General features: G+C 37.5%; 1 protein-coding gene across 1 annotated transcript; it reads left to right on the forward strand.

Annotated features, from left to right (window-relative positions):
• Positions 1–201: 201 nt before the first annotated feature.
• On the forward strand, positions 202–14,846 carry LOC134748988 (dual specificity mitogen-activated protein kinase kinase dSOR1). Its single transcript, XM_063683871.1, has 8 exons — positions 202–487; positions 2,437–2,609; positions 3,529–3,804; positions 4,177–4,370; positions 4,862–5,026; positions 6,111–6,296; positions 7,205–7,360; positions 8,370–14,846. Exons 1-7 carry the CDS (start codon positions 369–371, stop codon positions 7,322–7,324), a joined length of 1,233 nt encoding a protein of 410 aa, XP_063539941.1. The 5' UTR covers positions 202–368; the 3' UTR covers positions 7,325–7,360; positions 8,370–14,846.
• Positions 14,847–15,267: the final 421 nt, after the last annotated feature.

Genomic DNA, 15,267 nt, shown 5'->3' on the forward strand with positions numbered 1-15,267 from the left:
AGACAGACAGACAGCGAAGTCTTAGTAATAGGGTCCCGTTTTTACCCTTTGGGTACGGTAGTGAGTATTATATTCTTTCTACTCATGTCTTTCTGTGATTTATGATCCATTCTATGGTTTAAACCATAGAGTAACTTATAATATACCTAATATACTGAGAGTTTAGTCTGTGGTAGGAGCCGGACGTCGAATCTGCGAATAGTGCGAATCTCAATCTCACGAATCAATCTTGCATTGCACAGACGTGGTATTTTTTTCATTTAGTATCCAGTGGTTCTATGCCTACTTCCACAAGGTTTTTGTTTTAGTTTAAGGGGGCCAGCCACTGGCCGTTGAACTATTTCAATGCCGTGAAAAGTAGAATCACGATGAGCAAAATGTCCAAGAACAAATTGAACCTGACCCTCCCACCGGGGTCTATAGACACGGCCCCGGCCGCGACTCCATCGAACATGACTCCGCAGTTGAAGTCCGCCACAGCCACTGAGTAAGTAAAAACATCCTAATTCATTCTAGGTACAACTGCGTCGAAATGTTTTGATTTCTAATTTCTCCTTTTATTGATTTGTTATCAGTAAACTCACCTGTTATCATGCGTATAGTTAACAAAGTTACTGTCATTTTGCATTTGCATTTTTTTTGTTTATTTTTACTAAACAATCGTAATGAAATTAAAATAAATTATAATATTTAATTACTTAGAAGTTTAAATAAAATAGTTATTAGGTACAGTACAACTAATCAGTCAACAGTCTCGCCCATGAATGATGTCATGTCATAGTTAATACCTTTTTAATTATTTATTTAAACTTTATTGCACAAACAAAGAAAAATGTACAAATGGCGGACTTAATGCCAAAAGGCATTCTCTACTAGTCAACCATTGGGTCAAACAGAGACATAAATGTTGGTGCAGGGGAGATTCATAAATTATAACGAGAAATTAAACCTAAAAGTCAAATATTATATATAAACATAATATAATAAACCTACATAATTATGAACCAAACCTTTTATATATATATTATTTATATTTACCCTTCTTAACTTTTCTTTAAGTGAAATGTATATACCAATGACAATGTATGATTATTATGAATAAATGATATGATATGTTATAATTATGTACTAGCTTTTGCCCGCGATTTTGTTTGCATGGAGTTAGTATTTTTTTTATCCAATCTGCATTTTATCAATTCTCCATACAAACTTCTACCCCCCTCTTCACCCCCTTAAAGGATGATTTCTTATCCTACCCTATCAAATTTCAACTAAATCGGTTCAGCGGTTTAAGCATGAAGAGGTAACATACAGACAGACAGACAGACTTTCGCATTTATAAAATTAGTATGGATAAACCAATTATAGTAAAATGCATATGTGTCATTTTCAAGCAAAAGGTACCACCTTGTCGCTTGCCATAAAGACGCGCTCACACGTTATTCGTATAAAGATACAAGCAAATTTTATTCTTACGGTAAGCGACAATGTGGTACCTTTTACTTAAAAACGTTACATATGGACAGACAATGTTTTTGTTATGTAAGATTTAAGACAACAGTTCTTCTGTACCCTGACCCTTATCTTATCTTAAAGATTTGGCCCTTGCAGGTACACTTTGACCCCTATTTGCTTACTTGAGCTTGTTCAACCATTTCCATGTATTCTATCATGGAACTTAAGGGCAGCACTTCAAATCAGAGCTTCTCATATTGGCCTAGCTAGACTCCTTTGACCCATAGCACCCTAGTGACCTGTAACCACACCAGTTATAATTTGGAGATAAAGCTATGCCGGCTCTAACCCTACACCTCTGCCTCGAGAAGATTTAAATCCCCCCTAATTGGAGGAGGGTATCCAAATATGGGAAACTCTGCGGGCCACATCTTTTTTAAACATTACATCTTATAATTAACATGTATTATGAGTAAATAAGAAAACATACAATTTAAATTACTATAGAATTCATGCAGTCGTCTTTTGCAAACTTTCCAATGCTTTTTGCCCCTGCCAGAGTACTCTATGCATGAATGCTTTAAGGGGCCCACTGACTATCAGTCCGCCGGACGATATCGGCCTGTCAGTTGTTTGGAACTGTCAAATTTTTGTTCTAACTGACAGGCCGATATCGGCTGGTTGACTGATAGTCAGTGGGCCCCTTTAAATCCATCAAACTACCTACTCCACTTTTGTTGGTGTTTGAATTTGGCATTGTCTTTGAGCGGTTTCAATGTTTCCAAGTAAGTTCCACGATAATTATCGCGATAATTATCAAGATAACTATCATTGATAATTATCCTTTCGAACCCTGACGACGACTCGTCGAACACAAGAGATGTGGCATTCAAAAGGTTAATGACTGACTGAGTCATTTTTGCATTATGGCAGCAACCCCCATCTTGCTTGAAACTATATTTATTTTCATATTTTTTTCAGTCGAATGACGGGCCTCGCTGGAAAATCGAAGAGCAGCATCGAGGTCCTCACGGAGAGGCTGGAACAGATCGAGATGGACGACACCCAGCGACGACGGATAGAAGTGTTCCTCTGCCAGAAAGAGAAGATCGGAGAGCTGAGCGACGACGACTTTGAGAAGCTCGGCGAACTTGGTAAGGAGCTAGACTAAGATTATAAGAATTTTAGGTGGTCCAAAAATCGTAAGATCAACACTGACCAACAGGCCGAAAACCGGAAGATCAACTCTGAGGTGGGACCATTTCATGAGATTACGTAGTCCGCTAATGGACAGACGGACAGCAGAGGCAGCGCCTTAGTAATAAAGTTTGTTTGTCACCCTACGAGCATGGAACCTGAAAATAAACTACGTGGCTGCGATTCACTGAAATCACAATCGCAGAAAAAAACTTTGTGATAAAATTCGGATGATTTTCCCAAGTTTCTTCTTTGCATTCTGTTACGTTACGGATGTAGTAAATAATCGTTTACCATCGTATGTTCACGGTAACGCACGAACCTGTTATGCTTTCAGTCGGTCTCATTACTAGAAGTACTGAGGTTGACTGAAGTAGCGTGACAAATACGAACGCTTTCGAGAAAATATGTTGGTAAAGGATTGTTCACTACAATTCTACCGACGATTCAAGGCATAACAACCTCTTTTCTGCGAATTTTATGCCTTATTAGATACTGACATTCTTGCAGATTAATAATTTCCCAACCAACTTATCGCAGAAAACTACAGTTGGCAGACCAATGATAACCAATTTCATTTCGGTCGAATTATCATTTGCATAGGCACATTAATGTTCTAAATATTTTCCTTATTTATGTTACAAGGAAACTCCAGGAATTGTAAGAATATTTTATGACTTATTACGACCCTTTCGCCTTACTAGTGATACCTATATCACATACAACAGTCGCGTCGTAACGCGTCGGCCGCGCCGAGCGACGTTTTTTGCCGATTTCGCGTCGATAGGTGTGGAGAGACCCTTAGATAATAAGAATTCTGTACTTAGTACTAAGTATCATCTTTTCTATGACCTTACACTTGTTGTGCACTTTCAGGTCAGGGCAACGGTGGCGTCGTAATGAAAGTCCGCCACAAGTCAACCGGCCTAATCATGGCGCGCAAGCTCATCCACCTCGAAGTGAAGCCAGCCATCAAAAAACAGATCATCCGAGAGCTGAAGGTCCTACATGAATGCAACTTCACCCACATCGTTGGATTCTACGGGGCGTTCTATAGTGATGGAGAAATCTCCATTTGCATGGAATATATGGATGGCGGCTCTCTGGATTTGATTTTGAAGAAAGCTGGCAGGATTCCGGAGTCAATTTTAGGTGAGTTATATTCAATCAGCAAAAATAGAGTTATAAAGGAACATAAAATGGCATAGGATGCAATTAGATAATGCATTAGCTTACAGTTTAGTAGTTTTTGAGTATAGAGTGCCTGTGTACCTACTTGATAACCGCAGGTCTAACAACAGCAGAATAAAAACTTTTGTCTGTGAAGTGACGCATACGGCAGCTGCTTTTATAACCTTTCTAAATCTGTAGAATATACCGTAGAACTTAATGCTAAGTTATCAGATGATATTATGCAAAAGATCAACTTCTTAGCAGAACAAAAATGTGCCTGACACTTTCGGTAGAATGCCTAATAAACCTAAAACAACTTTCTTTACAAAATTCTTCTTTGCCTTTATACAGGAACTATAACCTCAGCAGTACTGAAAGGGCTGAGCTACCTGCGCGACAAGCACGCCATCATGCACCGCGACGTGAAGCCTTCCAACATTCTAGTGAACAGCAATGGCGAGATCAAGATCTGTGACTTTGGTGTCTCCGGGCAGCTTATTGATTCCATGGCCAACTCGTTTGTTGGCACCAGGAGTTATATGTCGGTGAGTGATGACATTATGATGCTTCTGTCTAAAGCTCTTTGTTGGTTGTTATACATCTCACAATTTAAAGGGAGGTGATTGGAATGTTCTATTTTATATTTGAAACATAAAAAGATTATTTTCTATACACGATGTGTACGGCCTCTCTGCCGTGCCATAGTAAAGATTTTGAATTCAAATTTCGTAGCCCATAATTATTTAAATTCGCGTCAATCGGCTAGGATCTAGGTATGTCTAGGCCTGTCAAAGGAATTTGGTCCTTCTATACAACACACGCTTCACACTTATATACAACATTTGGGACATTTAGTTCGATTTTCTATATGTTTCTCACAGCGTCAGTATATTAGCTGTTCTCAAGTGTAGTCGTTAACTAAAAAACAAAATATGATTTGTTTGTTAACTAAATTACAGCTGTTTGCAGTCAGTTATCTAATAGAGGAAATGTTTGTATAATATAATTTGATCCATTTCTCGTTGATTAATTGAAGCCGGAGCGTCTACAAGGCACGCATTACTCGGTGCAGTCGGACATCTGGTCGCTGGGGCTGTCGCTGGTAGAGATGGCTATCGGCATGTACCCCATCCCGCCGCCCGACGCCAAGACCCTGGCGCACATCTTCGGCGCGCAGAACGAGGACCACTCCCCTGGGCAGGTTTGTATCATTCATTCCATATATCACTAATTACCATCACAAGTTCATATCCATAGTGAACCATATTAGTACTAAAATAAGGTTGATTTTTGTTTAATTATTTTTTAGTAATTAGTGAGTTTTGGGTTGTCACCTGACGATATTGTGTTACTTACCTAATTATACTTATATTCTTTTATTAGGGTTCCGTACCCAAAGGGTAAAAACGGGACCCTGTTACTAAGACTCCGCTGTCTGTCTGTCTGTCCGTCTGTCACCAGGCTGTATCTCATGAACCGTGACTAGACTAGACAGTTGAAATTTTCACAGATGTTGTATTTCTGTTGCCGCTATAACAACAAATACTAAAAACAGAATAAAATGAATATTTAAGTGGGGCGCCCATACAACAAACGTGATTTTTTTTGCGTTTTTTGTGTACTGGTACGGAACTCTTCGTGCGCGAGCCCGACTCGCACTTCGCAACTGGACTCGTCAAAAGCTCAATCTCGACGGGCTCAATCTTCTGGCTCCATCAAATCAGATCAGTTCGATGGTACCAAATTATGTCCTCTATGTTATACTAACTTGTAAATTTAACAACTCAAATGGGGCATTTTCTATGAAAAGGGACGTTATTGTCGATGGCGCTTACGCCGCACAGCGTCGCGCGGCATTGTATTTATATCGGAGCATCGTTTTTAATGGCGTAAGCGCCATCGGCAATAAGGTCCCTTTTTATAGAAAATACCACAAATATACGGCTATTAGGAGTCGATTTGCATTGTTAGTTACTTAAGGCGGAATTCCACCAGTGTGCGGCACTGTGCGGCACAAGCATTTTTGTACTGAATATGCAAGCAGAATGCGCATACTGGTTGAATCCTTTAGGCTGAGAACGCACTGCGATTATTTTTTTGCGGTTTCAGAACCGCAAAAAGTGTAACGTACGGCATGCTTCATAAGCGCACGCACTTAAAAGACTGAAACCGCAAGAAATTAGACTGAAACCGCAAGAAATTAATCGCAGTATGTTCTAAGCCTTACAAGTGAAGTTAATGTGAGTGTGTTATGAAAACATTAAATATTGTTTATTTTCCCTCAGTCCGTCTCAGCCATCCCCGCGCCGAACTCGCCGCGGCCGATGGCGATATTCGAGCTCCTCGACTATATAGTCAACGAGCCGCCGCCCAAGCTGCCTTCCGGTCTGTTCTCCGACCACTTCAAGGACTTCGTCGACCGCTGCCTCAAGAAGAACCCGGATGAGAGGGCCGACTTGAAGACCCTTATGGTACTTACTCCCTTATAGTAGGGAGGAGATTATAGCATAACTTGAATTACCTATTCGCACATGTATCGTACGTTTTACAGTACATAATTACATATGGCCTTTTTAATTTTCGACATAGTCACGTAATGTGCCAATTATCGCACTAGTGCGGTGAAGTATTACCATATGTACTGTAAAAGTCCTTGTATTCTCTTTTAGTATCTTTTGAAGATTTTTATTGGACTTAGTGCCAGTTGCACCGTCAGTATTTGACAGACTGATCGACGTCAACCGGCGCGCCGCGGCGTTTTACTATGAAAATTTCCATATAATAAAATTTTAGCAAACTCTTTAAGGATGATAAACAGTTTGGTGCAACCGACACCGACCTTTATTCTCCTTTAAGTTTAATTAAAAGTCACTTAAGTAGGGGAAGTATGACAGGATGTTTTGTTTTTGAAACATATCTCGTTGTTTAAAGTAATCAAAATCAATTTCAGTTATTAATATCATAGGTTCATTAACTAACATTAACACATCCTTTTAATTGAATAGGAACAATATTATAGAATATATTCAGGAAAATATACAGGAACGCCAGAAAGCATTTAGTTCATATCATCATCTTCCTCGCGTTATCCCCGTATTTTGCCACGGCACATGGGAGCCTGGGGTCCGCTTGACAACTAATCCTAAGAATTTACGTAGGCACTAGTTTTTACGAAAGCCACTGTCATCAGGCCTTCCAACCCAGAGGGTAAACTAGACCTTAATGGGATTAGTCCGGTTTCCTCACGATGTTTTCCTTCACCAAAAAGCGACTGGTAAATATTCATAGTCTATATACTCGTAGTATGGGGGGGTAAGATGACAGTGTTAGTGGTAGGTAAGTGTCACAGAGTAGGTAAGTGTCGGTTGTGTGCGTGCAGAACCACGAGTGGGTGCGGCTGGCGGAGGCGGCGGGCGTGGACATCGCGGGCTGGGTGTGCAAGACCATGGACCTGCTGCCCTCGACACCCAACTCTAACGTGTCTCCTTTTTCTTCATAAGCTGCAAGAAGTGCATAATTTCAACAGCGAAAAAGGGTACGTACGTATTATTGGGCCATAAAATATATCGTTCTAACCAAAGATAGATATAACTCCGTAATGGATGGATACAGTCTAAGAAAAAAACGTGCCTCGAAAATCACGAAAATTTGATTCTCGATCAGATGGCGCCACTAGTTTTGGCCTACACTCGTATAGAGGGCGTTGACTGTTTCGTTTGTTATTTATAATTTTAACGCATACCAGTGAAAAAACATGGGTCAAAATCATATAAAAATAATTAATGCAAATAAAAAAATCATTTATCCATATTTAAATACATTTTATCGTATTTTTATAAATATTTATTTTTAGTTTGAAAGTGTGTCGACAGATGGCAGTGAATTTACTGGGGTTATAAAATTTACTATGACAGTACCGCTCTAGTATAAGTTACTCTATGGTTCTAACCGAGTGGACGCTCGAGCGAGGCGACCGGCGTACGATGGGAAGTCAATTGCAAATGTTTACAAATGCAAATGTATACGAGCGGCCTCAGGGCACCCTACTCGTATCATTTGGACGCTTGATGCTACGCTACATGCCTCCGAACGGGTCTCTATTGTTTCCCATAAAGTTTTAAGTCATAATGTATTGTTTGTCCGCATTTTCGTTAGTCATAATTTGGTTTTTCTCCGAAACGCGTAACTTTAAAACAAACCTGACCTAATCTAACCTATCTATAGGATAACCTTACGAAAATCCTTTGTTGTGGAGGCAAACATAAACCTTGAATGGCGTCACACTTCCTTTACATTTCTTCTGCGGGTGATTCTCTTAAAAGTATGTAGATGCTTTCAAGAAAATACAAAGTTCTTTTAAGAAAATCACTGCGAAAATAGCTGGCAATTCCAACGTGCCTGAACGTGAAATATGCCTCCACAAAATGACTTAGACTGGACACTCATTTTGGGTTTAGGTCCATGTTTCTTACTTTCTTAGTTATAAACAGCGTTGATAAGACAGTTTTCTAAAAGCAGAAAACTAACTAATATTTGTATTCCAGGTCAAAACATTTCCCAAGAAAGAGCGGGCGACACGATCAGTGAAGATTCGGGGTCCGAAGAGCATTGAGGTCGGACAGAGATAGCAGTATGTCAACTCTAGATACCATTTCACTCACACGTCCGGCACTGTCAGGGCGAACTACCCGATGATTGACAGTGAAGCCAGTCGTTGGCTCCTATTTTTGAAGGAAAGCCTAGGGTGCCGACGATGGGGTAGTTTCCCTCTATGTAACGCACGGTTGACACCTGTCAAGGTGTCAGCTGCGGGTGATACTGTGTCGGGCGCTACTGAAGTCATGTTTGACGCGGTCAGTTTATAACACTTTATACTGCGATAAGTTGATAACTAGTGTCACCTTTATGGTTTAAAAAAAAATGTGCGGTACATATTTGGTGGGAGCGACATTTTTAATGCCTACAAATAATCATTAATACAAATCAATCATTGTTAATAGAATACTGAGACTACGTAGTTCGGTATCTCGTTGAAGAAACAAGGGTGATATATTGTTGCCGTATCTATATCGTAACAGTAAATTGTTCATTCTCATATATGAAAAAAAAAACGAATGTTTTCATTAGTTTGCTTTATTATATCGCCAAGCCAAAATAAATGAATGGAATATTAATGTTACCTTCATTGGCAAACTGACTTTACATTCGGTAGCTATTCATTAATATTGCAACTTGCTGGTTGTGTAAAATGTACCATGTTTTCATAATTGTAATCGAAGACGAAAACACGAAATTATAAGGAATAATGTCACGAACTGAAAATCGATCGAAGGCAAAGCGAACTGACCGCCGTCCGTCACAACTGAAACATTAAACGAAGCATATCACAAAACAATTTGTACGCATCGGGAGAACTGGCATCAAATACTCAAAATTGAACATTTAATTTCTAGAATTGGCTAAATTAAGGTAAATTTCTTAGGCATTTCGAGTGTTACGCTACACTTGGAAACTAAATGTGTTTAGTTTTTGGGACTTCTATCCATATATCCCGTATATGGTATAAGATAGTGCCACCGATGGTAGTGTGTGGTGACACCGATAGTAGGAGTAATTATACTAAAACATAGTGCATTCGTGGACGAATCGAGGTTTCGCAACGTAAAACTACTAATTGATAAATGGTCAAGTAGAGTTGATTTCACTAGTCGCAAGTCGTAAAATGTTAGTAGTGTTTTGACATATTTTTCTTTGCTGAAAGTGCGTGATTCATGTCAGCTGATACTCGTTATTTGGATAATTTAAAGGAAGCCGCAGCACTCAAACGGGGCCGGCTCTGCTTCCGTGGGACTGTTGCGGCATCCGTCTTTTGTAATCTGTAAAATACAGTCATTTGTAGACTACACGAAAAAAATAAAATTATAAAAAAAAATATATTCGGTAGCAGGGGGAGGTATATCAATAAAGAACATGCCATTCAAAGCAGCGTCCCTCACAATAAGGTTTATGTCTGGCGATTTTTCCTTGTAATTTAGCTTAGCATGTAAATGCGCCAAATATATATCGCCTAATAGATATTCTTGCATACGAAGATTTTTAAATGAATCGGTTAATTTTTCTGTGATAAGAGTTTACGCTTATAATACGGAAACCCATTGGTTCGGAGAAACGATGCTTTGTATGGAGGTGTACAGTCTTTATTGACTTACTCCTCCCTGTTGGTAGTTACGTTTTTCCTCATATTTTGACGTGATGCACTACTTTACGTTTGGTTTGTGTATGGTAGCTTCGTTTTAGTCTTGTTTTGTCCCGAGCACGTGTTTAGTTATATAGTGTGATGTGTTGTGTGTGTGGTTAGTTGGCTGCGTTCAGGCCCATAAACTATATTGACACTAAAGTTGCCTGCTGCTACGTAATATACGACGATATCGCGTCCGAAATGACAATCAAAATTTAATTCTATATTTAAAATGGTCGTTTTTTGGCTAGCAAATTAAGTCCTCAGGTGTTAATAGTCAATTTTTAGATCTCTTTTCAACATTATTTCAACATTAGCGTCAAAAACGTAACGACATCATCATTAACAACATCACAAAAACATCACAAAATGTATGAAAATGATAGGTTTCTAAAATTGAGTTATATGTGGCAGGCAACAATATGCAAATTGGATTCATATGAGCAGGTACAAAGTATTCACTAATTTGTATTCATTTATACACTATCATTTTACCACAAAAAGGGTAGCCATAACCCGAAACACGTGGGTCTAATGATAAATAAGTTTGAAATAAAATAGACAAAAGTATCAAAATGTAGGGTAATATTTTTATGGGTCTATATCGCGCCATACTGGCCTGTCTACACAAGCTTTTCGTTTTTTTCTCACTCGCCGATCGCCTTCCCCGCACGTATGATTGTTGAGTATGTTCCTTTTCGCTTGTCATTATTATTTGCGGGTAACCTCAATTAGAGTTTATTTATGTGAAATGTGAAATGGGTCTTACAGCGGTTCCACTTACGTGGTATATTTGACCTAAGTGATTCCACTACGAATGTCCCTTTTACTAAATAATAACACATTTAATTGTGATAAACGTTTTATAAGTATGCGTGTCTTTGTGATTCATGATTTTTTTGCTGTGTTTATGATTAAAAAAAACTCGCTTAAATGCCTTCGAGGTAGGTTCTATTTATATAATTCTCCCTAGATGATTATAATTGTTTTAAATTCCTATTTGTTATATTTTGTATATAAAAGGTTGACATACTAAGGATATACATTAGTTATTGTGTAAGCAGGATTGTATCCTCGATTTACAGTTAGATAGTTTTCAAATAACTATGTCAAAATTTGTTGTTTAACTAATACTAAATTATGTTTTATTACATATTAAATCACATTTACAGTCGGGTCTATCGCGAATTTATTTTGTTATTTTGTTACCTTTATTTACCGATGTTTCGACACAGGTTTCACTGGTCGTGGTGTCGTGGTCGCCAAAAAGCGTATAATCACTAGTGGTCGCGGCTAACTGACGTCCCAGCAAAATGTCAAAACAGAGATTTGTGTGACTACCCGACGAAGTGTATGAAAAAGTGGGGTAGACATCACATTTTCAAACCACGCACTACATATAAATGTAAATTTTTGTCAATAGTCCGACACGCAACACACAATATCCACGCACACATCCGAAGAATCCAGATCCAAGGGACAGCCAAGGGATCTACCCTTGGCTTTAACTTCTGGATCACTGGTCTCCAAGTTGCCGATAAGTTAAAACCATCTTCCATATTAAAATTTCTCAGCTCGAGGATAATAATGGCGTTCAGTGGAGACAACTTTTGTTCTATGAAGCTCAATCCAGTGATCCGGAAAGGTGTTCGGATGTAAGACCCGATTGTAAATGTGATTTAAGAGTCCCCGGCAAGCTCGGTTCTCCATACAAAAAAACTCATTTTAAAAAGACTAGCTAGATTGCTCTGGAACTTTGCACTTACAATGGATAAGGTATATCTATGCCTATAATTAGTTTATATAGCTTCAGATACCATACATAAAAATACAGCGAATTTAAGTTTTTCATACAAAACTTGTTTTTGCTCTATTGCGTTTGTTTTATAAGCTACCTCATGTCATTGTATGTGCAAAGTTTCATTACAATCCAACACGTAGTTATAAAATGAGAACGAAACTCTGTTTGTATGGGAAGGTGAAATTCGGTCGAGCTTGCCGTGTACTCTTATGTGTTCAAAACGCGAAAGTTTTAAATGTTATGTTTTATTATTCTAAAGCATAGTTTAAAATAGGACCAACTTTTCTCTATCGACGTTGTGCTAACGACTTCTAAAATACGCGTTCTGCGCTACAGTCAGTCTTTTAGATACCGTCAACCGGGGTGAATAGGGATGGCTGGGGTTAATAGGGACAAACCGTAAAATGTGATTTACCTGACAATTTCCAAAAAAATATCCACATAAATTAAATCATTCGATTGAAAATAACAGTAGATTTTGTATGATACAATTTGTGTGGGTAGTTATTAAGAAATAGTCAGGTAAATCACATTTTAAGTTTTGTCCCTATTCACCCCGGTTGACGGTACTCGTTGCAAAAAGTCAGTGTGCGAAGGTTTTACTGCCTTGCTAACTCATAACAAACGTATGTTATAATAAAAAAACTGATTCAAATATATTGTTGTGCTGCAGAATGCCTACTCGTATTACGAACAAATATTATCATGTAACATACGTTTGTTATGCGTGGTTGGGCAGACACCAAATGTCTAAATTAAATTAAGAAAACCTATACCTGCAATATGTGTGCAATTTTATAAGCGTCGTTTTTAAACTAAAATAAGATTTGAGTTCTTTCAAGAGCTTTGAAACCTCATAAGTATTTACCCTATGTGTTAATTTTAGATATTTAAATATGTTGAAATACATTTCAACGTCCGGTTCACGAGGCTTTAATCTAAGCCGAAATAAGTATTTTCTATCCTAATTAATAAATCGGACATATGTAGGTAATTGTGTAGAGAAAAAGGCTTCACCTTGTCGTTAGTCTTAGTTTACTTTTTAATTGCCTATTTATGACAGCGCCTTATTGACGGTGGATTTTAAAGCAGATCTTTTGGATATGCACAAAATAATCTTCCAAATTTGCCAAACACTATGTACCACTCTATCCAAGTTTTAATGTATTTCTTGATGGTAATAAACTGAAAATAGGTGTCATATATTAAAATAACAGTGGTGAAGGTCGGATAAACAATTTTCCTGGCGGTTCAAATTTTCTATGGTGTTGGTCTTTAAGAAATTAGTCTATTGCGAGATACCTATTTCAGGGTAAACTAATATTGTTGGCACCGCCGTTTATTTCCATTCATTGATTTTTATCAAGGAGTGTCAGTAATCGGGTAGTTTACCTTATATCAAAGATTCGTTTATTGTATTATATGTGAATTCTACGACAAATTCGTTCATAGTTCGTTCTTCGAGTTTGACAACTAATGTAGATGGCGCTATCTTTAGTTATCAAACTCAGGAGCACGAATTTTTCTTTCACATTACACATCTTACACGATCAATGAGTCTTTGCCCTATAACAAAATAGTTCAATCTTATGACACCAGTTCGTTAGAATTTCAACTTAGTTTCTAAGAAACATCGTGACACCAATTATTTCTCGTAGAGAAATTATTTATTTTTGGATAAGTGATATTACTTGCATTTTATTAATTTAGCGTACCGTTTTAGATGCATTTTAGCTTTTCATAATTTGTTTTGCTCGCAGTTAGTTTTTATGCGCTTATAAGTCTTATAACGTAAACAGATTTTAGTTCCTTTTATTTAATATTAAAAAAGGGACCTTAGTGACATGCGATTGGCATAATCACCGTATGTGCATTTGAGAGCGAAATAAATTGTATACATTTCTCACATACCATAATTGACGGGCCCAGATTAGAATCTTAGTAAGGGCAATGTCTTATGAACATTTTAATATTTTCTTGAGTTAACAACTTATATTCAATCGCGCGTCAATCTAACAAACGTTGATAATCCTTTGTCGCTATCAAAATAAGCATAATTCCACAGCCAAACCGTGGAATAAACTGCCGCCTGCCAGAACGATACGATTACGACCTTCAACAGAAGAGCGTAGTTCCATTTTAAATAAAGCCCGGCAAAGCACTTGCAACCGGAACCCTTTGTTTGACATAATTATTGAAAGTCATAATGTAATGATTGTCAGATTATCATAAGTCATAATTCTGAAACCGTTAACTTTTCAGGATCTTCGTAAGGTTATCCTATAGATAGGTTATAGGTTTGGTTTGTTTTATGGCAATGAAAAATGAGGAAAACCTCTGGTGTTGCAGGCGCATATGGGCGATGGTATTTACTTACCTCGTTTCTTGTTCGTTTACCTCCTATATCATAAATTCATAAAACTAATAGGGATTTTGACATTTTTGTTTGTAAGAAGCAGACAAAATTTTATAGTTTTGCAGTTTTATGACTTAAGTGTAAGGGGTGAGTATATTACCTTTTACATATTAATCATTTTATGTTATCGTCTAGGATGTGAATAGAACTCTTTTATTATTATTATATCCTCCTAAGTTCCCGAATCATTAGTATCGTTATTGACTTGACTTGTTAAATCAAAGTTAAAATTACGTTTTGAATTAAAGCCTTTAAAAGGGCCTCAAGAGGATAGAGCTTTATTTGACACGCACGTACGGTGGTTCCGAACCATAACGTCTTTAATTACATTCCACTAAGGTCCGTTTTCCTTTTACGACATACATTTTTTTTTATTGACCATTAAGACAGGACTCTGGTGTTTTTTTAAATCTTGTATGAAATCGCGTCCAACTTCGACTGTTTAATATATATTGCTACGTAAATGTATTGTTTCGTAACTTTTTATTATTTTGTATAATATTAAGCTTCTATGTTAGGTGTAGTCATAGTTATGTACAAAATATATATTAATGGAAAACGATAAATTGTTTTATTGTAATATCATTTATCACCAGGTAAGACACGAATTAGTCAGCCACTACCAACAGTTGTTGTTTAAAACCTCTCGTATATACCCGAGCAAGCGAAAGATTCCAAAATTGAACCACAAGCGTAGCGAGTGGTTCGAGAAATGGAATCGTAAGCGTTGCGAGGGTTTCAAGGCACGAGTCAAACAATTTTTTTCCACCGAATGAAACACAAGATTTTTCACCACACCAACTTAAGAAACATACTAACTGTAAAATATCAAACAAAATCAAAGCAAATCAATTCAAAATGAATGTTATTAAAATAATGATCATTCAAAATCATCATTAATAAAAAGTCAATTTTACCAGTCAACATAAGGAAACAACTCAAAATTTGCATTTGGTTACTTTGCCCCACATGTGGATAAAATGCAAC

The sequence above is a fragment of the Cydia strobilella genome, chromosome 17 (genome assembly GCF_947568885.1).
Source record: "Cydia strobilella chromosome 17, ilCydStro3.1, whole genome shotgun sequence".
NCBI classification, from domain to species: Eukaryota; Metazoa; Arthropoda; class Insecta; order Lepidoptera; family Tortricidae; genus Cydia; species Cydia strobilella.